Below are 27,672 nucleotides of genomic sequence, written 5' to 3' on the forward strand. Positions count from 1 at the left end.
ACTGAGTGGCTTTTGTGCGGGCCTCAGATGAAAGTGAGTGAAGAGTGTCTGGATACTGCAATGCCATTTGCAGCACTTGCTGTGAACTGGAATTTTTCTCTATGCTGTACTGTTCAAAGAAAACTGGAAATATTTGGCCACTGTCCTGGTAGGATGGCTTGGTTGGTTGGAGCATTTTCCCAAAGCACAGGAATTGTGGGTTCGTTCCTGGTCAAGGCACATACAGGACCAGATCAGTGTTCCTGTCTCTTTTTTTCCCTTCTTCTCTAAAATCAATAAAATAAACATTAAAAAAGAAAAAAAATATTTGGCCACTGAGACTGTCAAGAGTTTGATGGCCCTGCAGAACCACTGTTTTCTTTGACTTCATACTAAGCATATGTTAAAAAATAGAAATTTACAATGCAGGTTTCTATTAATAAATTACCAATTTTACCTGTTTTATCCATATAAGATTTTGTTTTTCTTTCTGGAAAAGATTTTGCTACTTGAAAATTATTGCTCTATGGGTATCTCTCCTCTTTAAGCTCCAATCTAAAATACCCTTCCCGCCTGATCTGTGGTGGCTCAGTGGATAAGGCGTCAACCTGGAAACACTGAGGTTGCCGGTTCAAAACCCTGGGCTTGCCTGATCAAGGCACATATGGGAGTTGATGCTTCCAGCTCCTCCTCCCTTCTCTCTCTCTCTCCCTCTCTCTCCTCTCTCTCCTCTCTAAAAATGAATAAATAAAATAAAAAATTAAAAAAAAAAAAATACCCTTCCCTCTTTTTTTTTTTTTTTTTTTTTTCATTTTTCCGAAGCTGCAAACGGGGAGGCAGTCAGACAGACTCCCGCATGCGCCCGACTGGGATCCACCCGGCATGCCCACCAGAGGGCGATGCTTTGCCCCTCTGGGGCGTCGCTCTGTTGCGTCCAGAGCCATTCTAGTGCCTGAGGCAGAGGCCACAGAGCCATCCCCAGCGCCCGGGCCATCTTTGCTGCAGTGGAGCCTCGCTGCGGGAGGGGAAGAGAGAGACAGAGAGGAAGGAGAGGGGGAGGGGTGGAGAAGCAAATGGGTGCCTCTCCTGTGTGCCCTGGCCGGGAATCAAACCCGGGACTCCTGCACGCCAGGCCGACGCTCTACCGCTGAGCCAACCGGCCAGGGCCCCTTCCCTCTTTTTGACTAATTTTTTTACCTTTCCAAAACCCAAATTAGTTTTTTCATTCAACAAGTATTTACTGGGTACCCTTTAGGTGTGTGTGCCAGGCGCTTATCTCAACACTGCAGCTTTTCATGAGTTCTTCTGTCCCAGATCCCTCCCCTTGACCCTGGAGACCCTCTAGTGTAGCAGCAACTCTGCCCATTTCAATCAGTTACTCAGTGATTTCTAAGAGCCTGCCTTGGTTTCCCAACTAGGATGTGAGACAAGGGAGCCCATCATGTTCAATGTTGTATCTCTAGTATTTTGCACAAGTCCCAGCACCCAGGGAATATTTAATGAATGACAGAACTGAGTTTGAATCCCAGGTCTATAATTTACTTAGCCATGTAGACATGGCCAACACTTCATCTTTCCAAGCCTCTGTTCCGCTGTGTATACAACGGTAAGACTAAGAAGTAACAAGAAGTACTTTATAGGATGATGATGATGATGATTAAAATAAGCATGTCTCACACCACATGTACTGCAGGTTGTTCTTGTAAATGGTAACTGTGAACGATCTGCAGAGGGCCCACAGGTGTGCAAAGAGCTGGGCAGGGGACTTACTTTGGCAATGCAGGTGGCCCTGAGTGGCTCAATGAGCCGGTCCACTCTTTGCAGGACAGGCACAGGACACAGGGTAGCCAATCGTGCGAGCATGATGAAGGTCAGCATCTGCCCAGGAGAAGGAGACAGTTCTTGGTTAAGTGGTCCAAGACCAAAAGAAAAGCAGAGATTTTGGGCCCAACAACCTGGAGCTCAAGTCCAAACTTCAGCACTAATTCCTGCTCAGGCCCCAGGTAACACTAACTATGCCAACTACTTGGCTGTCCTGAAGGGAATCAGATCAGAAGAGACACTGAGAGGGGACAGTTCTCAAGCTCAGATGCCCAGTGGGCCAGGAAGGCACTGTCCATGAGGGGGCCAATGGGAACTGGGAAGGAATAGGAGTCTATACTTCAGACAGCAGCTACTCAGTTCCAGCCAATTGTGGCTAGGTGGGAATGTGGCCCACACTTGACGGATTAGTTTCAAAAGAAACCCCGATTTTCATCTAGAGCTTCTCAATTTTTATTTTACTTATTTGTTTTTGTTTAAAATTTTTATTTATTGATTTTACAGAGAGAGGAGAGGGGGAGTGAGAATTATCAACTCCTATTTGCTTCACTTTAGTTGTTCATTGCTTACTTGTCATATGTTCCTTGACCAGGCAAGCCCAGGGTTTCGAACTAGCGACCTCAGCATCCCAAGTTGACACTATCCACTGAACCATCACAGCCAGGGATTTTTTTTTTTTAATTTCAGCAAGAGAGGGAGGGAAAGAGAAAAACAGGAACATCGAGCTGTTCCTGTATGTGCCATAATCAGGGACCGAACTGGCAACCTCTGCACTTTGGGACAATGCTCTAACCAACCGAGCCATCCAGCCAGGGCTAAGCTCTCAATGTTTAAATGTTGGCACCTAATTTAAACAAAAACAAACAAAAAACTATGTGAGCCAACTAAACATGTTTATAGGCCTGGATTCAACCTGCTGGGGAATAATAGCGACCTCTTTTGAAACTGGTAAAGTCCCTATAAATGACAGATAGTATAAAGGATGGTTGTTTGAAATCATTATTCCCTACCCATCCCCAGCAGCTATCGACCCTGCCCTGATCCCCACACGCCCCCCCCCCCCCAGCAACGGAAGACAGGCTGAGCAGCAAAGAGCATGGCATTACACAGCATAAGCTCCTCCACTTCCTGCTTTGTGCCCTTGAACTAGCCAGGTATCTGGTTTCTCCCCTGTAAACTTGGCATCTGAACAGTCTCCAAAGGTTAATGTGAAGGCTTGATGAGATAACCGCAGGGTGCTCAACAGATGCCCCATCTACCCTCCTCAGAACCAAAGTGGGCTCAGACACGGCTTCTGATGTCTAATATCATCCTTTTTGCTGCTCTGCCCTAGTCTTCCTCCTTTGCTGGGGGGCGAGTGCATGCGGATCAGGGCAGGGTAGTAGCTGCTGGGGATGGGTAGGGAATATGGATTTCAAATGACCGCCCTTTATGCTGTGTACCATTTTAGGGAATTTACCGTTTTCAGAAGAGGTCACCATTATTCTCCAGGCTGAATCCAGGCTGTAGATGTGTTCAGTTGGCTCACACTAATTTTTTGTTTGTTTTTGGACTTTTAAAATCAGCTCAGGCTTTCTCCTGTGCTCCTTGGAGGGCAGGCAAGAAGAGCATTGGCCAGAGAGAGAGGGAGAAGAACAGAAAGACTTGCTCAAACACGGGGAAAAAAAACATTAAAAATAGCTCACTTTAGTGTTAGCCCAGCATGTGGACATCCCAGGTTTGATTCCCAGTCAGGGCACACAAGAGAAGTGAACATCAAAAAAAAAAAAGAGAAGTGAACACCTGCTTCTCTGCCCCTCCCTTTCCCCTTTTTCTCCCTTCTCCCTCTTCTCCTGCAGCCAGTGGCTCCATTGGTTCAAACATCAGCCCCAATTACTGAGGGTAGCTCGGTTAATTCAAGCATCAGCCCCAGACAGGGCTGCTGGGTGGATCCTGGCCGGGGCACATGTAGGAGTCTATCTCCCCTCCTTTCACTTAAAAAGAACAAAAGCTAATTTTTTATCATTCAGTGGGTCTTAGCCATCTCTCACATCAGTACACAGAGATACAGCTCATTCTTTTTAATGCTGCTAAGATCCATGAATGGAGGTACTCAGTTTATGGAGCCAATTCTCCATAAATGCACATTTAGGTAGCTGCCAGATTTCCCCAATTCCCAGAAATCGGTGAAGAAGAATCTTGAGCATAAAACTCTGAATATGGGCAGGAGTCAGTCCAGAGAGGTTCATGGACATGGAATCGCTGAGTCAAAGGATGTATCTGAGAATTATAAATTTTTCTAGTTATTGCCAAACCATCCTCCAAAGAGCTTGCCAATGTAGACTCCCACCAAAGGTGTTTGAGACATGGGTTCTTTTTCTTATCAGAAAAAAACAGGCCCTGGCTGATTTGCTCAGTGGTAGAGCATCATCCCAGTGTGTGGATGTCCTGCGTTCAATTCCCGGTCAAGGCACACAGGAGAAGCGCCCATCTGCTTCTCCACCTCTCCATCTCTCCCTTTTCTCTCTTTCTCTCTCTCTTCCCCTCCTGCAGCCATGGCTCAATTGGAGTGAGTTGGCCCCAGTGCTGAGGATGGCTCCATGGCCTCCACTGCAGGCGCTAAGAGCTTGGTTGCTGAGCAACAGAGCAATGCCCCAGATGGGCAGAGCATCACCCCCTAGTGGGCTTGCCAGGTGGATCCTGGGCAGGGTACATGCAGGAGTCTGTCCCTCTGCCTCCCCTACTCTCACTGAATAAAAAAAAACCAAAACAGCTATTTTCAAGGGGGTTCCTGGAGCAAGGAGTGGGGTAAAACAAGCAATGGGCCCAGGGGGCACGGGTCTGGCCAGGGGTTCATCCTACCCGGATATCATAGTGGTCCTTCAGGCCATCCTCCACGTGGTTCAGGAACTCACAGATGTCTAGCTGGCTCAGACAGCTCTCGAGCAGTGAGTACATGCACTCGAAGGCTGCCTTCCGCACATCTAGCCCATCATCCACTGTGTGCTTAAAAGGGCCCATCTCCACCTGCAGGAGGGAAGGATGACAGATAAGGGGATGTGATCCTGAGGTGTAGGAACACCCCCTCTTGTTCCTGCTGCATACCCCACATCTGTTGTCCAGTACCGTGTCTCATGACTTATACTTTCAAGTCAACATGCCTTTTCTCAGTCTGCAATGCCGTTTGATGATGAAAACAATAAGAATGATCATTATGATAATCTACTGAGCAGTTATGATATATCACGCATTGTGCTGAGTGCTTGACAGATGACATTTTACTCAAGTCTCACAATAGCTCTAGGAAGCCAATGTTATTATTAACCCCCTTTACCACATGAGGAAACTAAGGCTAAGAGAAATTAAGTTGCCCAAGGATATATAACTAATAAGTGGCTGAACCAGGTCTTTCTGAAGCTTTTAGCCACGAGGCTCTCTCTGCTCTAAATGGTAAACTCCTCTCACTCCAGATCAAATGTCTCCTCTTTTGGGGAACTTTTCTAACCCCTTTAAACAGTTAGTTCCTCCTCAATGATGCAGGTGGTTCAGACCTTTTTATGATATTGTGTGATAAATGTGATAAAAATCACCTTTAATCTCTGCTCTTTACATCCTTACTTTGACAACCAGGCTCTAAATCAGCGGTTCTCAACCTGTGGGTCGCGATCCTGGCGGGGATCGAACGACCAAAACACAGGGGTCGCCTAAAGCCATCGGAAATAGGCGACCCCTGTGTTTTGGTCGTTCGACCCCCACCAGGGTCGTGACCCACAGGTTGAGAACCGCTGCTCTAAATATATAGTAAGTTAAATAATCAGCAGAGTGGGTGTGTCTCTCCTTCAGGAGGCCATGAGCTCCCTGATGCAGAAACTATGTCTGGCCCAGCTCTGAATCCTGGCCCCCAGACACAGAGCTGGCACCCCATGAACACCTGCTGAATGTTGAGTGATAACAAGAGTCACCAACATTGATTGAGTGCCCACCATGAGCCAGGAGCAGTTCTGAGCACTGGCAGGACTTAACTCATTGAATCTTCTCAACAACCCTATGATACAAACATGGTTATTTTGCTCATTTTGTCTATGAGGAGAAACGGAGGCGCAGAATGATTGGGTTGCCCTGGAAGTGGAGGGGCAGGACTTGACCCAGGCCATAGAGTCTGTTCACCTGATGAGCTGGACCCTAATTCTCATCACAGCTCCACCAGTCAGGCCCAAGGGCTCCCACTCAGCCCTCCCCACGCCTCACCTCTCGGATGAGGTCACGGCGGATCTTTGTCTCCTGGTAGAGGAGGGGCAGGATGTCCTCCAGCCGGTCCCGGATCAATGAGGGCTTGTTGTGCACAGCTGAGTTGAAGAAAGTCAGAGTGGCCCGGCGCACATTCAAGTCTGGGTCCTGCAGGCTTTCCATGAACTCTCCTGGCAGAATGATGAGACAGGGTGTGAGAGGCAACACAGTCAAGACACAAACCACCTCTATCCCCCCCTTGGTTGTATAGTTCATGTGTCGTGTATACCTGGCTGAATGGGGCTGAGCATGTTCTGAGCATCTACTTTCTACTATGCACAATAAGACTTCAAAGTCCAGAAAAGAATCAAGTCTGGCCTGGATTCAAATCCAAATTCTACCACTTCCTAATGCTGGGACCTTGGAGAGCCTTGTAAAATGGGCGTAATAACAGTATCTATCCTATAGCACTGTTTATGATTTAATATCATAGCAGAGGGCCTGGCACAAAGCAAAGATCCTACAAATGTTAACTTGGTATTATTACAGATGAGGCTCCTGAAGATCCGAGGTGAAGAAATGTACACAAAGTCACACAGCACTTCTCTGAGTATACCTTCTTGTATAGTTTATATTTCTATTTTTTTCCCATTAAAAAAATATTTTATTGATTGATTTTAGATAGAGGAGAGAGGCGGGGGGAGGAGCAGCAAGCATCAATTCCTGTTGTTGTTACATATGTGCCTTGATCTGGCAAGCCCAGGGTTTCAAACCAGCAACCTGAGCATTGCAGGCCCATGTTTTATCCACTGTGCCACCACAGGTCAGGCTTTCTTTCCATTTTAAAATTATTTTTATTTTTCAATTACAGTACCCAGTGATTAGACATTACATAACTTACTACGTGATCATTCCACTATATCTTGCACCCATCTGACACCATCGTTATTAGAACATTATCGACTATATTCCCTATGTTGCACTCTATATCCCCATGACTGTTCTGTAACAATCCATCTGTACTTCTAAATCCCTTCACCTTTTCACCCTCCCCACAATCCTCTTCCCACTTGGCAACTGTCGAAATGTTCTCTGTATCTATGAGTCTGTTTCTGTTCCGCTTGTTCATTTCTCTTGTTTTTTTAGATTTAATTGTTGATAGATATGATGTGTTGCCACTTTATTGTTCATATTTTAAAATTTTTTTCTTTCTCTTCTTCTAGAAGACTCTTTAACATTTCATGTAATACTGATTTGGCAGTGATGAACTCCAGTTTTCCTTGCCTGGGAAGCTCTTTATCTGTCCTTCAATTTTAAATGATAGTAGATTTGCTAGGTAGAATAATCTTGGTTGTAGGTTCTTGCTTTTCATCCCTTTGAATATTTCTTGCCAAGCCGTTCTGGCCTGCAAAGTTTCTGTTGAGATATCAGCTGACAGTCTTATAGGGAGCTTACCTGTAGGTAATTAACTGCTTTTCTCTTGGTACTATTAAGATTCTCTCTTTGTCTTTAACATTTTTTTTTTTACAGGGACAGAGAGAGAGTCAGAGAGAGGGACAGACAGGGACAGACAGACAGGAACGGAGAGAGATGATAAGCATCAATCATCAGTTTTTCGTTGTGACACCTTAGTTGTTCATTGATTGCTTTCTCATATGTGCCTTGACCGCAGGCCTTCAGCAGACTGAGTAACCCCTTGCTCAAGCCAGCGACCTTGGGTCCAAGCTGGTAAGCTTTTGCTCAAACCAGATGAGCCCGTGCTCAAGCTGGCAACCTCGGGGTCTTGAACCTGGGTCCTCTGCATCCCAGTCTGATGCTCTATCCACTGTGCCACTGTCTGGTCGGGCTTAACATTTTGCATTTTAATTATGATGTGTCTTGGTGTGGGCCTCTTTGAGTTCATCTTGTTTGGAACTCTGTGCTTCCTGAACTTGAATGTCTATTTCCTTTAAGAGGTTAGAGAAGTTTTCTGTAATTACTTTGTGTGTGTGTGTGTGTGTGTGTGTGTGAGAGAGAGAGAGAGACAGAGAGAGAGAGAGAGAGAGAGAGAGAGAGACAGAGCAGAGAGAGGGGTACAGATAGGGATAGACGAAAAGGAAGAGAGATGAGAAGCATCAATTCTTTATTGAGGCTCCTAAGTTGTTCATTGCCTGCTTTCTCATATGTGCCTTTGACTGGGGGGCTACAGCAGAATGAGTGACCCCTTGCTCAAGCCAGTGACCTTGGGCTCAAGCCAGCCACCATAGGGTCACGTCTATGATCCCATGCTCAAGCCAGCGATGCCATGCTCAAGCTGGTGAACCCCCACTCAAGCCAGATGAGCCTGCGCTCAAGCTGGCGACCTTGGGGTTTTGAACCTGGGTCCTCTGCGTCCCAATCTGACGCTCTATCCACTGTGCCACTGCCTAGTCAGGCTGCAGTTACTTTTTAAAATAGGTTTTCAGTTTCTTGCTCTTTCTTTACCCCTTCCAGCACCCCCAATGCAAATGTTGGTGTGCTTGGAGATGTCCAGAGGTTCCTTACACTATCCTCATTTTTTTTTATTCTTTTTTCTTTTTACTGTTCTGATTGGGTGATATTAGCTTCCTTATCTTCCAAATCATGTATCTGATCTTCTGCTTCATCTACTTTTCTGTTGATTCCCTGTAAATTCTTCATTTCAGTTAGTGTGTCCTTTATTATGCTGTTGAGGTCCTTACTAAGTTCATTGAGCATCCTTAGAACAAGTGTTTCTAACTCTACATCTAGTCAACCTGGTCCCTACTGCCCACTAGTGGGTGTTCCAGCTTTCATGGTGGGTGGTAGCGGAGCAACCAAAGTATAAATAAAAAGATAGATTTAACTATAGTAAGTTGTTTTATAAAGATTTAGTCTGCCAAACTTAGTGAAAATTCGACATAAAGTACTTGGTAAGTAATTATTATTATATGCTTTAACTTGCTGTAACTCTGCTTTATAAATTTTATAAAGTAAAGTTACTTCTCTACTTTATAAATCACCATTACTGTGGAACCGGTGGGCGGTTAGAAAATTTTACTACTAACAGAGATACAAAAGTGGGCGGTAGGTATAAAAAGGTTGAGTACCCCTGTAGTAGATTGTCTCCTTTTTGTTTTTGTTTGTTTGTTTGTTTAGTGAGCAAGAGAGACAGACAGGCAGGCAGGCAGGAAGGAGAAAAGATGAGAAGTATCAACTTGTATTTGTGACACCTTAGTTGTTCATTGATTGCTTTCTCATATGTGCCTTGACTAGGGAGCTCCAGCAGAGCCTGGGGCCCCTTACTCAAGCCAGAAACCTTAGGCTCAACCCAATGACCTTGGGCTTCAAGCCAGTGACCTTTGGGCTCAAGACAGCAACCATGGGATCATATCAATGATCCTACACTCAAGCCAGTGACTCCTTGCTCAAGCTAGTGAGCCTGCGCTCAAACCAAATGAGCCTACGCTCAAGCCGGTGCCCTTGGAGTTTCAAACTTGCATCCTCAGCATCCCAGGTTGATGCTCTATCCACTGTGCCATCACCAGTCAGTCTTGTTTAAGTCTTTTTCTGGAGTTTTGTTTTATTCTTTCATTTGGGACTTGTTTCTTTGTTCCATCATTTTGGCAGCCTCCCTGCATTTGTTCCTATGGTTAGGTAGATCTGCTATGCCTCTCAGGCTTGGTAGAGTGCAGTAATGTAGTAGGTATTCTGTAGGGTCCAGTGGCACAGCCTCCCCAATCATCCAAGCTGGTATGTCCTCGAAGTACACCCTCAGTGTGAGCTGTATATACTCTCCTCTGTAGCTGAGTCATCTTGATTGCTGTTAGCACATCAATGGGAGGGATTTGCCTCCAGGCTGATCAGCTACAAAGACAGGCTGTGACCACTGACCACCATGGAGGACCAGCTGTGCAAGGGCCCACCCCACGGGAGCAGGACTCTGGTGCTGGCTGTTTGTCCCATGAGTGTGTCACTTGTGGAGATGGTTAGATAGTGATGCTTTAACGTGGTCTGAAGCTGTCCACTGGGTGCACTGGCTCTGGGGCCTCCTTAAAGGAGCAGGGCAAGGTCAGTCACCACCTGTGATCTGCCTGGGGCCGCCCAGCATGAGCTACAAAGTAATCTTCAGATGCCTACTACTAGTGCTGGGCTTGGAGGTGCCCAGGAGAGGCCAAGTTGCGAACCAAGGCCAGCTGCTGCTAGTGCTGGGGCTGAGGCTACTTAGTGAGAGGTACAGGGCATGTTGAGGTCAGATGTTGTTTGAGAGATTATAGAAAAATCTGAAGCATGAACCAAGACAGGCCATTTGTACAGAAAAGCCACTGGAAACCATTTGGGTGGGCCTGAAAGTTGGGTGGGGTAAGGCCTCAGGGAATCACCAGAGAGGGGCAGACAGTGTGAGACAGGTTGATGGAGTCTCAGATATAGAAACTGCCTGTTGGCTCTGTGGGGGTAGGGCTCATCAAAGGAACAATGGCGTCTTCTAGCGCTTCTGTCTGGGAGAATGTTACCGCCCCCCCAGCTCTCAAACTGTTGCCAGACAATTCAGTTCTTCCCATATGTCTCTGGTGCCTTTTAAGATGCTGCCCCAGTGCTGGAGATAAGATGGACAGTGTCCAAGTGAGTCTGTGTGCAGGTCCTTTAAGAGGAACTGCCTGGGACTCTAGCAGCCTTCCATCTCCCTCATTCTCAATCCCTGCTGGTTTTTACAGCCAGAAATTATGGGGACTTCTCTTCCTGGCACTGGAACCCTGGGAGAGGGAGCCTGGTATAGGGCTGGGAACCCTTGCTCCTCAGGGGGGATCTCTGAAGCTGAGATATCCTTCCCAATTTTTTTTTTTTGACAGAGAGAGAGTCAGAGAGAGGGACAGATAGAAACAGACAGACAGGAAAGGAGTGAGATGAGAAGCATCAACTCTTTGTTGCAGCACCTTAGTTGTTCATTGGTTGCTTTCTCATATGTGCCTTCTCCAGGGCGCTACAGCAGAGCAAGTGACCCCTTGCTCAAGCCAGCGACCTTGGGCTTCAGGACAGTGACCTTTGGGCTCAAGCCAGTGATCATGGGGTCATGTCTATGATCTCATGCTCAAGCCAATGACTCTGCGCTCAAGCTGGTGAGCCTATGCTCAAGCCAGCTGAGTCTGCACTCAAGCTGGCAACCTTGGGGTTTCAAAGCTGGGTCCTCCACGTCCCAGTCCAACAACGCTCTATCCACACCACTTCCTGGTCAGGCTCCCTCTCAATTTTTATCTGCCATACGTGGATATAGGACCAGCCGTTCCATGTCTCTGCTCCTCCTACCAATCTCAAGTGGCTTATTCTTTAATTCCCTACTTGGAGGACTTCCATTCAGCCAGATTTCAGGTGGTTCTGAATGATGGTTGTTCTGTAGTTTAGTTGTAATATTGATGTGGTTGTGGGAGGAGGCAAGTACCTCATTTACCTACACTGCCCTCTTGCCCAGAATTCCCTAGACTTCTTAATAACTCTGTTAATGTTTTATATATTCAATAAATAAAATCAAGAATTGGGGGATCCCTAAAAAAAACACACCAAAAAACCTAACTGTATTTCAAATGATGGCCTTACCTATGGTGGCACAGTGAATAGAGCGTCCACCTGGGATCCTGAGGTCACTGGTTTGAAACCCTGGGCTCGCCTGGTCAAGCACATACGGGAACATAAGTTGATGTTTCCCATTCTTCCCTACACCCCACCCCTCTCTCTCTCTCTCCTCTCTCTAAAATCAATAAATAAAATCTTAAAAAAAAACAACTAACATAACCACCTGGGTTATGAAGAAGAAAACAATTCACCCAAGTAACTTCCAGGCAAAGAATTTTGATTACATGCTCTCAGGCTAAAGACAAAAGAACTATAAACAAATATTGACTTTTCACAGAGATAAAAGTTAGCAATTCTCAGACTACTTTCTGTGCATTACAAAATTAAGTAAACAAATATCTTGTAGCTAACAGGATCTGGGTTTCTCCCTGTAAGAGAAGGGTATTTTGAAAGAAAAAAGGCTAGAATGAACCCTGTGGTGCTGGACAGGAATAGGAGCTAACACACAGATATATGTGTGTCTGTATATATCTATACATTTATACCTTCATATATTTCATAGGACCTACTGTGCTGAGAGGGCCTAGAAGCAATGGTACCCCAGAAGCAATGAGCATATACAGTATCCAGATCTTGGATTCTAAATACCATTCTGCACTGAAAGGAATATGGGTTCCATTGATAAATGGCTGATTCTAGGGCTAGGGTAGAAATGATAAAACTAGAAGATGTTATTGTGTGAAAAAGTAAGGATATGCTCAAAGAATAATGGAAACATGTCAATGAACATGGGAACCAGCCAAATCTGTGACAATCTTGAGAATCAAAATGAATTGACAGTAACAGATTATAACTCACTAAATGAAATAGGACTCTATGAGTCTATAATGATATGAATGAATGAATGAATAAATAAATGACAAAAAAGAAAAAGTTCTTCTTGAGAATAGACTGCAAACTAATACATATAGAAGGCATGCTGGAATTAGAAAGTTGATGTTTGGCAACTGTCAGTAATCACTGATTCAGGCAAGAAACCACAATAAATGCAAAACACAGTGGGCAAAAAATTGGTAAGGAAGAGGATATTTTGATAGACTAAAAAGTACTTATTCCAAACTAAAAATAGTAACTTTAGAAAGAAGAATCCTGGAAGTCTCCACCTTCTTTTTTTTTTTCTCTTTTTTTTTTTTAGGTGAGAGGAGAGGAGACAGTGAGGCAGATTCCTGCATTTGCACTGACCAGGATCCACCCAGCAACCCCATCTGGAGCCAATGCTCGAGTACTGAGCTATTTTTAATGCCTGAGACTGACAGCGCTCGGACCAACCAGCCTATCCTCCGTGCCCAGGGCCGTCACTGGAACCAATCGAGTCACTGCCTACAGGAGGGTAAGAGGGACAGAAGGGGGAGTGGGAAGAGGAGAGAAGCAGATGGTCACTTCTCCTATGTGCCCTGAGAAATCGAAACTGGGACATGCATACACTGGGCTGACGCTCTCATTACTGAGCCACTGGCCAGGGACAGAAGTCTCCACCTTAATAAGGTGATCAGAGTTACCATCACTAGACACAGACAAACTGCCATCACATACCTCCTGATGTCACACACTGGGGAGGACAAAGTCTCCCAGCAGAGTGGGATTACAAACCAAGGCCAGCAGCCTTGGGGCCCTTCGATTGTGCTATGCTGGCTACTAGGATCCCCACTCTCTATGAGAACATAGCTTAGCAAGACCTGAGTTCGATCTACTCTCTAAGCCTTAGTTTCTTCATCTGTAAAATGGGGCCAGTTTTATATTCCACACAGGGGGCTTTGAGAATTAACTGTGATGAGATATATTAAAGCAGTGTTTTTCAATATCCAGTCCATGAAAGAGTTAACCACCCTGATGCTGTGTGAAGATTATAGACCCAATGATTATAGCTCTATAATCTTCACATAGCATCAGGGTGGTTAACTCTATCGCAGACCAACACTAAATTTCTTAATGTTGGTGGTTGAAAAACACTGTATTCAAGGACCTAGTGTGGTGTACCTGATACACAGTGAAAGCTCAAAAAGAGTGGTTAAAACACACAACAGCCTGACCTGTGGTGGTGCAGTGGATAAAGCATCGACCTGGAACGCTGAGGTTGCCAGTTTGAAACCCTGGGCTTGCCTGGTCAAGGCACATACAGGAGTTGATGCTTCCTGCTCCTCCCCATCTCTCTCTCTTTCTTTCTACTTTCTCTCTCTAAAAATGAATAAATGAAATCTAAAAAAAAATTAAAAACAAAACAAACAAACAAAAAACACACACAACAAAAACCAACCACCCAGACAGAGGCCCCTGGGGGTTCCAGCCATGGGCAGCTCAGGCAAGATGTAGAAAAACAGGGCTGGGGCAGTGTGTGCACGCTGGGTCAGGATACAGGACGAAGTCACCGCTGATGATATTGCTATAGCTTCTAGACATGTTCTCCTATTCAGAGTGGTCATATCTGCTGATCCCTTGATTTCTCACAATGGTGCCCCAGCAGGTGGAGATCAGCACCCCAATTTTATGTCTGAGGATAAGATGATCCATCCACACTCACACAGCCAGGGAGTGGCGGAGCCAGGATTTGAACCCAAGGTTGGCAGATTCCAAAACCTTTCCACAGTCCCATAGGCTGCCCTGCCTGCACAGGGAGGGCCAGACCTTGGTGCTTATTCATTTAAAGGTCCACAGGCTTGGAGCTCTGAAGAAGTGAGCCTGGTCCTGCAGAGGCCCAAAGGGAGGAGGGTTAAGGCTCCTCCCAATGAAGGCTACTTGGACTCCTCAGGCCAGACGTCCCTCAGACAGTAACAAGTCAAGGAGCTGCTCTCCCTTTCCCCAGTGCAGCCCTGCCAAGCGGGGGGCCACCGAGGCCAATGCGTTTGAGCAGTTGGTAGTTTTCCACTTTGAAGAGCTTGTATGTTCATGGAGCACCTTCCCCCCAATTATACATGGGGTCTCCAAAACCTTATAAATACAAATTTTGTGCCGCCATGTTACAGATGAGGAAACTGAAGCTCAGAGGTCAGAAGAGGCATGCTGGGCTCACCCAGCAACTCAGTGACAGCACAGGGACTGGAACCCAGGCCCCGCTGTTGTCATAGGGGTGAGGTGGCCACCTGAATCTCCAACTTATTTCAGTTAGTGTGTTAGAAAAATCAGCCCAGGTTCAAGGTCTGTGGAGGGGACTGAATGGGGCTGGGGAAGTGGGAATACTATGCTCACCAATGAAGCTCTTCAGGAGGGGGTCAATGGGATGGGGCTGGTCCGAGATAAGGAACTTGACCGCTGTGATGACAGTGCTCCGGGTGTGTGGCTGACCTGCAGGACAACAGGCAGTGGCTTGGTGAGAAGTGGAGCAAATCCTGGATATCCATAGGTCAGAAGGTGCCATGGCTCCCCTCTGCCTCAATGGAAGACAGAAATGTACTCCCTCCCCATTTGAAACTCCCCCTCAATCTGTGGAGAAGCCAATGCTACCATTACCCTTAGCAGCCTAGAACCTTCCCTGAGTTCTTCCTGCTGCGGCTAAGTGAGGAAAACTGTCAATTTGCAGGTAACAACACTGCAAGGTACAAATGGAGAACCAAGAACTCGAGAACTAAAAGCCCACCTGACCTGTGGTGGCACAGGATAAAGCGTCGACCTGGAAAGCTGAGGTCGCCGGTCCGAAAACCCGGGCTTGCTCAGTCAAGGCACATGTGGGAGTTGATGCTTCCTGCTCCTCTCTCTCTCTCTCTCTCCCCCCCCTCTCTCAAAATGAATACATTAAAAAAAAAAAAAAGAACTAAGAACCCAATGCAAAGAAAGATCTTTACTCAGGTCTTGGGACTGCATTCTATTTTTCAGACACATTATTTCAATTAATCCTCAGAACTGTTCAATTGGTTGACAATAATATATGATATAGTAATTAAAATAATTAATAAAACCATTAATCTCTACGTTATAGATGAGGAAAGAGAGACCCAGAAAAGTTAAGTCCACATGTAAGGCCACCCAGCAAACCCAGAGTTTAACAGCTGATTCTGAGCCTTGGCGGGGCTCCCCTACTCAGCCCTGCATTCCCCAAGCAGGGGGCAGCTGTACTGTAGGCAGGCTAAAGACCAAGGGGAATCCAACGGCAGTCAATGCATCTCCAAAGTCTGGGAATAAAGAACTCACTTAGTTTTGCTTTTCTGCTAGCTTTCTGAGTGGAGAAGCTGAAAATATGTTTTCCATTGGGTGAATAATATAAATCAGCAGCTGCCCTACATGCTCAATATTCTCTCTATTTTTTTTATTTCTTTCTTTTTTTTTTTACAGGGACAGAGAGAGAGTCAGAGAGAGGGATAGATAGGAACAGACAGACAGAAACGGAGAGAGATGAGAAGCATCAATCATCAGTTTTTTGTTGCGACACCTTAGTTGTTCATCGATTGCCCTCCCATATGTGCCGTGACCACGGGCCTTCAGCAGACTGAGTGACCCCTTGCTCAAGCTAGCGACCTTGGATCCAAGCTGGTGAGCTTTTTTTTTTTTTTTTTGCTCAAGCCAGATGAGCTCGCTGGTGACCTCGGGGTCTCGAACCTGGGTCTTCCGCATTCCAGTCCGACGCTCCATCCACTGCGCCACTGCCTGGTCAGGCTCAATATCCTCTCTAAACTGCTCACACTCTATTGTCATGTTTTTCAGAAACAGTAAAAAAAATCCTAAAATTTATATTGAACCACGAAAGACCTCAAATAGACAAAACCATCCTGGGAAAGAACATTGCAGAAGGCATCACACTTCCTGATTTCAATCTACAGTATTAAGCTATAGTCATCAAAAACCTCATGGTACTGGCATTAAAAATAGACACATAGGACAATAGGACAGAATTGAGAGCCCAGATAATAACACAGGCATATATATGGTCAACTAATATTCAAACAGGGAGTCAAGAATATTCATTGGGGAGAAGACAGTTTCTTCAATATATAGCTGGATATTCACATATAAAAGAATGAAACTAGACCCCTATCTGACACCACTCACAAAAATTAATTCAAAATGTATTAAAGACTTAAATGTAAGAACTGAAACCATAAAACTTCTAAAAGAAAACATAGGAATAAAAACCTATGTTTTTATTCCTGTTTCTGAAAGGTGGGGGAGAGGGAGGAAGGCCAGGCTGGATACAGCGGGGCACTGGCCTTCTTGCATCCCGGCTTCCCTGGCTGAGAATGCTGAAGGAGGACCAGATCTCAAAAGGCCAACAGATACCTGAAAAGGAGGACCCATACCAAGCTCCTTGACATGGGTCTTGGTAACGATTTTTTGGATATGACATCTAAAACACATGCAAAAAAATAAAAAAATAAACACGTGGGACTATATCAAACTATAAAACTTCTGTACGGCTAGAGAAACCATCAACAAAGTGAAGACAACCTATGAAATGGAAAAAAAATTTGCACCCTGTGATAGAGGTTAATATCCAAAAACATATAAAGAGCAAATAACAAATAATCCAATTTAAAAATGAGCAAAGGATCTGAATAGACGTTTTTTCAAAGAAGATCTCAAAAGGCCAACAGATACCTGAAAAGGTACTCAAAATCACTAATCATCAAGGAAATGCAAATTGAAACCACAACGTGTTACCACCTCACAGCTGCTGGAATGGCTGTCATCAGAAATAAAAAAAATGTTAAGGACGTGGAGAAAAGGGAACCCTTGAACATTGTTGGTGGAAATGTAAATTAGTGCAGCCACTATAGAAAACAGTTTGGAGGTTGCTCAAAAAAGTTAAAAATTGAACTACCATATCATCCAGCAATCCCACTTTTGGGTATATATCTGAAGGAAATTAAATCACGATCTCTCTCTCTCTTTTTTAAATTCATTAATTTTTTTGAGCGAGAGGAAGGGAGGGAGGGAGAGAGAGAGAGACAGGAACATCAACCTATTCCTGTATGTGCACCAACCAGGCATCAAACTGGCAACCTCTGCGCTTCAGGACAATACTCTAACCCAGCGGTAGTTAACCTGGTCCCTACCGCCCACTAGTGGGTGTTCCAGCTTTCATGGTGGGCGGTAGTGGAGCAACCAAAGTAGAAATAAAAAGATAGATTTAACTATAGTAAATTGTTTTATAAAGATTTAGCCTGCCAAACTTAGCGAAAATCTGACATCAAGTACTTGATAAGTAATTATTATTATATGCTTTAACTTGCTGTAACTCTGCTTTATAAATTTTATAAAGTAAAGTTACTTCCCTACTTTATAAATCACCATTACTATGGAAGCAGTGGGTGATTAGAAAATTTTACTACTAACAGAGATACAAAAGTGGGCAGTAGGTATAAAAAGGTTGACTACCCCTGCTCTAACCAAACAAGATATACGGCCAGGGCTGAAATAACTCTCTCAAAGAGCTATTTGTACTCCCATGTTCACTTCAGCAATAACACTACAAGACATGGAAACAACCTAACTGTCCATAGACAAATGAATGGATAAAGAAAATGTGATACACACACACACACACACACACACACACACACACACATACACACACACACACACCCAGAGGAATATTATTTAGTCACAAAAAAGAAGAAAAGCTTGTTATTTGCCACAACATGGATGGGTCTTGAGGGCATTATGCCATGTGAAATAAGAGAATGACAAATAATATATGGTCTCATTATATGAGTAACCTAAAAAACCCCACAAACTCATAGAAACAGATCAGATTTATGGTTGCCAGAGGGAGGTTGGGGTGGGCAAAATGGATGAAGGTGGTCAAAAAGGCACAAACTTCCAGATATAAGATAAATAGTTTCTGGTACTGTAATGCACAACATAATGACTATAGCTAACAATATACTGTTTTGTATATTTGAAAGTTGCTAAGAGAGTAAATCTTAAAAGTTCTCATCACAAAGAAAAAATGTGTAACTATGATAGTTGATGGATGTTAACTAAACTTACTGCAGTAATAATTTCAGAACATATGATTTATCATTATGTTGTACTCCTTAAACTAATATGTTATATGTCAATTATAGCTCAATAAAACTGGAAGTTAAACAAATAAATATTAAGTGTTTGCCTCTATCCACCCATTACCCCCCAGCATATAACAATAAATGGGTTAAGTCTGTTTCCATCACAAACTTTATATTTGAGATTCAGGAGAAAGTTTACAATTTGGTGCTTGGATGTGTGTAAGAGTTACAAATTCAGACTTTTTGTTGTTTCCTCTTTCTCTTTTCATCCTGACTGGTTCCTAAGAATACTCAAGGTGGCTGATGAAGATATACAAATAGAATAGGATTAAGTGAATTTAAAATAAGAAAAAAAAAAGACAAGGCAAGGAAGTGAGATGGAGAATAGAGTGAGGGGCGTACAGATAGAGGCAACTGGGAAGTCCCATGAACTCGCCTAAAGCAGGCCAACAGTTTGGCTCTAAGCTAACTTTCCCAAAGTCAGAGGTAAAAAAAAGACATATGACTAGTATAGCTGGTTCAGCAGTATACATGAGGCAGAAACAAATCAGAGCTTAAAAAAGGCAGGGCTGGCCCTGGCCGGTTGGCTCAGTGGTAGAGCGTCGGCTTGGCGTGCAGAAGTCCCGGGTTCGATTCCCGGCCAGGGCACACAGGAGAAGCGCCCATTTGCTTCTCCACCCCTCCCCCTCTCCTTCCTCTCTGTCTCTCTCTTCCCCTCCCGTAGCCGAGGCTCCATTGGAGCAAAGATGGCCCGGGCGCTGGGGATGGCTCCTTGGCCTCTGCCCCAGGCGCTAGAGTGGCTCTGGTCGCAACAGAGCAATGCCCTGGAGGGGCAGAGCATCGCCCCCTGGTGGGCAGAGCGTCGCCCCCTGGTGGGCATGCCAGGTGGATCCCGGTCGGGCGCACGCGGGAGTCTGTCTGACTGTCTCTCCCCGTTTCCAGCTTCAGAAAAATACAAAAAAAAAAGGCAGGGCTGCTCCTCATCCCAAGACTTGCCTCTCAAGGGTCCCCATGAAAAGCCATGTGAGAGTAACAAGGAATGTCCTCAAGAGATGTTCTTCCCATCCATGCAGGGGTGAGGGCCATGTAGCTGCTGCTTATAAACCCAGAGATCCAGCAACCCAGCAAGGGCTTAACGTAATCACCAACATAGCAACAGCAGCAGTTACTCAGTGTTAATTAGGTACCACACACTGTACAGCAGGGGTCGGGAACCTTTTTGGCTGAGAGAGCCATGAACACCACATATTTTACAATTTTTTTTTTTTTTATTCATTTTAGAGAGGAGAGAGAGAGAGAGAGAAAGGAGAGAGAGACGGGGGGGAGGAGCTGGAAGCATCAACTCCCATGTGTGCCTTGACCAGGCAAGCCCAGAGTTTCGAACCGGCGACCTCAGCATTTCCAGGTCGACGCTTTATCCACTGCACCACCACAGGTCAGGCCATTTTTTTTACAATTTTTTTTTTTTTTTTTATTAACACCACATATTTTAAAATGTAATTCCGTGAGAGCTATACAACGACCGTGTACGTTACGCATTATCCAATAAAAATTTAGTGTTGTTCCAGAGGACAGCTGTGATTGGCTCCAGCCACCCGCAATCATGAACATGAGTGGTAGGAAATGAATGGATTGTAATATATGAGAATGTTTTATATTTTTAACGTTATTATTATTTTTTTTATTTTTTATTTTTATATATTCATTTTAGAGAGGAGAGGGAGAGACAGAGAGAGAGAAGGGGGGGAGGAGCTGGAAGCATCAACTCCCATATATGCCTTGACCAGGCAAGCCCAGGGTTTTGAACTGGCGACCTCAGCATTTCCAGGTCAACACTTTATCCACTGCACCACCACAGGTCAGGCGTTATTATTATTTTTATTAAAGATTTGCCTGCGAGCCAGATGCAGCCATCAAAAGAGCCACATCTGGCTGGCGAGCCATAGGTTCCCGACCCCTGCTATACAGAGCCTGCATTATGTAAATTGATACATCCACTGACCCTATCAGAGGACCAGCCCGCCAGCTGCCTGGAGACCTTTTGTTCTTAGGAGTCCAAATAACCCCACAGACACATCTATCTGATTTCTTCTTCCCTGAGCTATGAAACCCTGATGTGCCCTGATCTGGCCACACACAACCTGGTTAGCCCTCCCCAACCCCAGGGCATAGCATCCAATCTTAGTCTACATTTCCATCTGCTCCTGGCTCAAGCTAGCCCAAAAGAGCTGTACTCCACAGGCTGCAGTTTCTGGCCCCTCAGTGAACTGCTTTTATTAACCTTCGCCTGGAGCATAAGGCTGCTGTCCACACCAAAGATTATGAAAGTGGCACCATGAAATATTGTTGAAGATCAAGGATTCTGTCCCCTCTATCCCAGCGGGTCCACAGGAGGAGACCTATAAATGTCAGGGAACCATTTTAATGGCTCCTCTGCCTTTATCTTATACACACACACCATGACTCTCAGACCCAGTCATGGGAAATAGCTCACTTTGTGTGGAGAGCTCAAATGCTCAGGAGCAAACTGCCAAATAATGATCTGGGCCACCCCTGCCCATAACTGTACTCCTACCTGCAGCAAGTTGCTTCCGGAATCGGGGCAGAAGGAACGGAGGGTTCACGAGGACAAGTTTCCCGAGGCACTCGGCAGCTACCCCCCGGGTGCCCTCCTCGGCACCCTCGCAGCGCTGGAACAACAGGGCCCAGATGTCCTCAGTGTAGGGCTTCAGGCTGTCAGGCTGGGCAGCCCCCAGGGCCTCCCTGAGTGAGTGCAGCAGCAGGTACTGCCTCCGGGGCTCAGCCTCCATCTGTCCCAGCAGGAAGGGAAGAAAATCGGGCAGGTTCCCAGCACCCACACGGCCTAGTGCGTAGGAGGCTGCCACCCTCACGTCCTCACTGGGTGACCCTAAGGCTTCCAGGAGCACTGCCTTCAGCTCCCTCTGGGGACCAGGCCCGGCCACCTGGCCCACCTCAGCCAGTGACAAGAATGCCAGGACCTTGACCCCCGTGCTGGCGTTGGGTGACCTGGCATCACAGACCAGGCGGTTTGCCGTGCCTGCTGCCTCCTGTGGACAGGCAGCTGCGAGGGCTGCCACACACTGAGCCAGCGAGTGGTACACCTGCTTGTGCAGGCCTGGCCCACCGTCCACAGCCTGGTCATAAACAGGTGCAGTGATCAGGCCCATAAGCTTGGCATAGTCCACACATGGGGGCCGGGTCCCCACCAGAGCCTGCAGGAAGCTTTGGGCAGCTGCCAGCACACCTGCTGGCAAAAGGGGTGAACGCAGCAACCGCAGCAGCTCTGAGAGCACGGGGCCACTGACCTCAGCCAAAGAGGCTGGCTGGGCCTGGGTCACTGTGGTGAGAAAGTCCACAGCCAGCTGGGCCACGTGCATGTCGCTCTCGCTGACCAGGGCAGGCAGCTCGGCCAACACGACCTGCACAGCAGATGACGGGAGGCTGAGTCCCTGGCCCTGGGCAAGGGCATCCAGGGCAGCCAGTGTGGCCAGTCGCAGTGCCCGTTGATTCTTGCGCAGGAATGAGGCCAGTATGGGTAGTGACTCAGCCAGGATGGGCTGCAGATCGAGCCGCAGTGGGGATGCAGCCACGAGCGTCAGGGCCTTGACAGCGGGCAGCCGGGTGATCTCATTCCGCAGGCGGTCCAGGAGGAGCAATAGCGATGGATGCAGGTCATCCCCCAGCCGATCGCCCAGGTGGCCCACAAAATGGCCCATGCAGGAGATGGCCCGCTCCTTCACCTCCTGGTCCAGGTCAGTGGCACGGAGCCGTGCCAGGATGGCTGCAGACATTTCACCAACATATGGTTCAGGGTCCAGCATCTGAGGTTTGTTCAGGGGCCACAGGGCCCTCACCAGCTCCTGTAGCACCAGCAAGGCCTCAGCTGCGATCTTATAGAAAGGGTCAGACACACAGGCCATTACAGGTGGCAGGAGGGTGGGCAGGTGTGGGTGAAAGGCCTCCGCAGGCTCTGTGCCCAGCAGCCCCTGCAGGAAGGCCAGGGCATCCATCCGGATAGTGGAGGAACTAGAGCGGTCTGCCAGTGAGAAGACAATGCCTGTGGAGTGGGTGCAAAGGTTATAGACCACAGGCCCTGACCCAACACAGCCCTCCCTGGGTGTGATGTGAGAACACTCACAGGCATCTGAACTGGATCCAGGCACCTGGACTCTTATGCAGCAGATTCTAAATGGTCAGGGCTTGGCTGGGGCCAGAGCTGAGGGACACAAGGCCATCTAAAACCTGGATGTAGGGCCTGCACCCCACTCTTGTTCTCACTGCTGGCAATGGAGAGCCACTGTATGCTGCTAAACGGTGGCACCCTTGAGGACTGGGAGCCAGGTTCTGGAAGAGGCCCAGGACAGCAGATCCCAGGTTCCAGGCCATCCTACCTGACACCAACACAGGCATGTGCTCTGCCAGGCTGCTGGGGAGGATGCCCGCCAGCTCGGTGAGGAGGCTGAAGCATCCCTGGCGGGCCCTGATGCTCCGGTCTCTCAGTTGCCGCTGTAGGGCCTTGATCACAAGGGGCACCTGTGGGCAGGTGAGGGGAGGTCAGGGACCACCCAGGGAACTTCCACACCCCACCCACTCCTGAGGGGCTTTGTCCAGGCATGTGCCTATCAAGGACCCTAGCATGGAGAGGACCGCTCCATCCAAGCTTTCCATCACTAGCTCTGTATCAGACACCTGATTCTATACTTAGACCTTCTGAAGTAGGTACTACTCCTAGGTTCGCTTTACAGATGGGGGAATAGGTACAGAGAGATTAAGTAGCTTGCTCAATATTACATAGGCAGTCTGGCTCTCACCCTATCGGCTCCTTCTCTTCCTCATCTGGGTTCTCCCAAATGAGCTCATCCACTCTCCCAGCTTCAGGTGCCAGCACAGCAGTGACTCCCGATCTACACTGTCAACACCAGACTTGAGTGATGACCACCTGGCTGACATCTCCACTTGGACATTCAAGGACCTTGAATACAAATGTCCAGAACAGAACTCCAGACATTGCCCTCTTCATGCTCTGCCACCTCAGGGAACTGTGCTCCATACTTCAGCCAGAGCTTGAAACTAACGTGCCACATCCCTGTGCCTCCCTCCATATCCAATCTACCAATATGACCCAAAAACTGTGTGGTCCAGGGACAGGGCCTTCATCTGTCTTGTTCTCTGCTTGCCCCAGCACCTGATACACGGTTGGACACATAGTGGGTGTTCAAAATGCACACTTCAGTGGATAGATAGATGGTGGGGTAGTTGATAGGTGGGAAAATGGATGGATGGAAGGGTTGTGAGAAGGTGGGAGGGTGAGCTGTGAGCAGGGGTGGAGGGTGGGGCGAGAGAGATGAAGGAGTCCCCACCTGTTCTCGCAGCATGTGGAGGCTGCTGCCAGTCTGGCTGGGCTCAACAGCCTCCAGCCATCCCTTTGGGGGCCGCGTTTGCCGTAGCAGCACAATGTAGGCCCCAAAGACATCAGCCTTGACATTCTCCTCACGTTCCTTAAAGCGGCGGATGAGTGCTGGTGCCAAGGTGCGGTGGAAGTCGTGTAGCAGGTCAGGCCGAGCGCCGATCAAGGCTGCCATGCACTTGGCTGCTGCCCGGCGCACCTTCCAGCTCATGTCATCATCGTCACTGTACTCGTCCTCACTCTCTGGGGCAGGAACCAGACACACATGGAGCCCTGTGCTCTACAGCAGATGGATAGGGAACTGCCTGTCCCACCCAGGTGATCTCCCAGGACAAAGACGTGAAGAGGGAGCCAAGTCTCTGTTTCACCTTTTTTAAAAAAAATTTAGAGGAGGGGAGATAGAGAAACAGGACTCCCACATGCTCTCTGACCAGGATCCACCCAGCAACCCGGCCTGGGGCCAGTCAAGCCATCCTCAGCGTCTGGGGCCAACACTCAAACCGACTGGGTCACTGGCTGCAGGAGGTGAAGAGGGAGAGAAGGTAAAAGAGAGAAGCAGAAGGTCACTTCTCCTGTGTTCCCTGACCAGGAATTGGACCTGGGACATCCATATGCCCACTGATAGTCTATCCAGTGAGCCAGCTGGCCAGGGCCACTGATTAATCTTTTTTTTTTTTTTTTGCATTTTTCCGAAGCTGGAAACGGGGAGAGACAGTCAGACAGACTCCCGCATGCGCCCGACCGGGATCCAATGGGCACGCCCACCAGGGGGCAACGCTCTGCCCACCAGGGGGCAATGCTCTGCCCCTCCGGGGCGTCGCTCTGCCGCAACCAGAGCCACTCTAGCGCCTGGGGCAGAGGCCAAGGAGTCATCCCCAGCGCCCGGGCCATCCCTGCTCCAATGGCTGCGGGAGGGGAAGAAAGAGACAGAGAGGAAGGAGGGGGGGGGTGGTGGAGAAGCAAATGGGCGCCTCTCCCATGTGCCCTGGCTGGGAATTGAACCCGGGTCCCCCGCACGCCAGGCCGACGCTCCACCGCTGAGCCAACCGGCCAGGGCCTGATTAATCTTTTAATGATCATTATTTATACACTACAGAGGTGGATGAAAGTAAGTTTACAGTTATGAGTACATGAAACAGTTTATTCTTATATTATTACTTATTAATTATTGTATTTTCCATATGAACTGTAAAACTACTTTTGCCCTCCCCTTTATTGGGAATGTTACCTACCATTTACTGAACACTTACTGTGTGCTGGAGATGGCACCCAGCACTTCAAAGCCACAACCTCATTTAGCCTTACAACAGCCTTGTGAGACAGGGATTATTTCTCCACTGTAGAGATGAGGGAACTGGGGCTCAGAGGGAAGTGACTGGCCCTAAGTTACATGAGCAGGGACATAGAATTAAATTAGAGTCCTCCTTCTTCCTCCATGGCCTCCGCTGTTTTGACTATACGAGGGAAAAAACTTTCAAGACTTCAATGAGGACCTAGAGAATCCATTTGGGGCACAAAACCCATCCTTGGTTTTCAGGACTGGTTGTGTAATGTTTCATTTACTGGAATTTCAGCAGGAGGAGGGATTAAGGCCTCCTTTTGATTGCCCCATCCCACCCCACCTCAGCCTCTCAAGGGTCTTGATTCCTCAGGTTCTAAGCAGAAAATACTGTATTTGCATGACTTCCCACTCTCCCAGCTCCCTCAAGAGGCTAAAGCTCACAAAGTGTTTTGAGCCTCATTTTACAGATGAACAGATGATAAGAATAAAGATCAGAGATGGTCAGAGCCTATCCTGAGGACACATAGCTAAGGAATAGGAAAGCTGAGATTCGGGTCCATGAGGCCCACCCATATCACCTTTGGAGACACATGAGGCTCCAAGGAGGATGGCCCTAACTAGGACACCCCAATCACAGGCTCAGAGGCCAGTTCTTACTCACACCGCTCTGTTGACAACTCAGACTCTCAGAGCTGGCATCTGGACAAGCCACAGTGGGCTACATGGATAGTCCCAAGGATGCATCCTGTCAGCTTAGCAGATGTCCCCTCTGAAGGACCATTATTTGTTACCTCCACCCTATGCCATCCACGAAAAAAAATCCATAGCTCCCGGTTACTGACAAGAAAATGCCCAATCTCCCTGGCGTGGCATCTAAGGCCTTGCCATGCCTGTCTAATCTCGTCTCCCACCATCCCATCTTGTTCCAGGTACCCCATAAGAGTATAAATCCCTTGCCTCCATTGATGCCCTGCTTTCAGAACGCAGGAGCATTCGAGTGACAAACCCGACCACAAGCACAGAAGGCTTTCCTTTCAGCCATTGAGTCCACTCCCCACCCAGATTATCTCCTGGGTCAGTGCCTACCATTCTACCATTAGAGCTTCCCTGTGCTGGGTTAAAGTATTAGCTCTTGGAAGCCATGACTAAAAGGGCAGAGACAGCAGAGTAAAGGTCAGGGAACCTGACAGACATGGCTCCAAGGCCCAGCTTTGCCACTTCCTAGCTGTGTTATCTCAGATAAACCACTTCTCTAAGTCTCAGTTTTCTTTTCTGAAATATGAGGATAACAATCAATACCTGGTTTTCTATGGTTACTATGAGGAACATGATATAAGAGAATGCTTGGGGCACCAGTTGAAGCTCAATAAATGTTAGTGATTACTACCATCCTTACTGCGCAGTCAGAAAAGATGGGGACATTAGAGAATCCAGATTATGGAAGGCAGGGCTGGAGCCTGAAGAACAGCTAGGATCAGGATAAGGGCACTAAATATGGCTCCTGTCTTTGGTTGGGGGGGAGGTCCCCAGTAAGGCAGCACTCCTTTCCACCCTCCAGCACCAATGACAAGTTGGTCACCCACCTTGCTCACTGAATTCACTATCCTCTGTCTCCATCTGCTCCTCATCCCCATCACTGTCGTAGTTATAGTTGGGGTCATGCTTCAGGTACTGAAGACACAGTGTGGTTACACTGGGCACATGAGGGCTCATCTCCTTGGGGCACCTGTGGGGTGAGATAGGGAGGCTCTGGTGGAGGTAGGTAGGCAGGACAGAGTAGGCAGTGGGGCCCAGTGGCAAGTCCTGAGATCTTATTGCTCTAAGGCCAGCATACTGCCTCCTATCCTGTCCCCACTAACTTCCCAAAGAAACTCTGGGGCCTCCACCTTCCAACATCCCACTGCACCTACTTCTTCAGGAAGGCTTCGAAGGCCTGGAGGCAGGACTCCTGGAGCTCATCATCATCCAGGTTGCAGAACTCCTCCACCAGAGGCACCAAGCGGTCTAGGTGGGCCCCTGTAAGGCCAGGTGGATCACTGAGGACAGGCTAGAACTTTTCCCAGGCTTCCCTAGCCCACAGTGCTCGTCTGTCCCTGAACCTGCAGCCCTGACCACTGCAAATTCAACTCAGAGGTTTCAGAGTCAAGCAGATGTGGGTTCTAGCTCTGGCTCTGCCACCTATGAGCTTTGGGATATTGGGCATGTCAAAACATTTCTCTGACCTTAGTCTACTCATCTTCACAGTAGAATAAAATGCCTACCAGACAGAGATTTTGTGAAGATTAATATGATGCAGATAAAGAGCTTCGCACAGGTCCTGGCACAGAGTAGGCACTCAGTAAGTAACATCTGTTGTTGAAACTATTATGTCCTGGCCTTATTTCCTGTACTAAGTTCAAGCCCTGGATGGAAAAAGG

General features: G+C 47.3%; 1 protein-coding gene across 2 annotated transcripts in view; it reads right to left on the bottom strand.

The window, feature by feature from the left end:
* CAND2 (cullin associated and neddylation dissociated 2 (putative)) overlaps positions 1 to 27,672 on the bottom strand; it is a 54,987-nt gene that overhangs the window by 12,255 nt on the left and 15,060 nt on the right. For both annotated transcript variants that reach the window (XM_066352076.1, XM_066352075.1), the window contains exons 6-14: positions 27,166 to 27,271; positions 26,839 to 26,981; positions 23,927 to 24,216; positions 22,958 to 23,099; positions 21,121 to 22,623; positions 14,794 to 14,889; positions 6,028 to 6,197; positions 4,642 to 4,806; positions 1,750 to 1,857 (exon numbers count right to left, since the gene is read on the bottom strand). In XM_066352076.1, the coding sequence (XP_066208173.1) occupies positions 1,750 to 1,857; positions 4,642 to 4,806; positions 6,028 to 6,197; positions 14,794 to 14,889; positions 21,121 to 22,623; positions 22,958 to 23,099; positions 23,927 to 24,216; positions 26,839 to 26,981; positions 27,166 to 27,271 (2,723 nt within the window). The remainder of the gene's footprint in view (positions 1 to 1,749; positions 1,858 to 4,641; positions 4,807 to 6,027; positions 6,198 to 14,793; positions 14,890 to 21,120; positions 22,624 to 22,957; positions 23,100 to 23,926; positions 24,217 to 26,838; positions 26,982 to 27,165; positions 27,272 to 27,672) is intronic.

The sequence above is a fragment of the Saccopteryx leptura genome, chromosome 10, assembly GCF_036850995.1.
Source record: "Saccopteryx leptura isolate mSacLep1 chromosome 10, mSacLep1_pri_phased_curated, whole genome shotgun sequence".
NCBI lineage: Eukaryota > Metazoa > Chordata > Mammalia > Chiroptera > Emballonuridae > Saccopteryx > Saccopteryx leptura.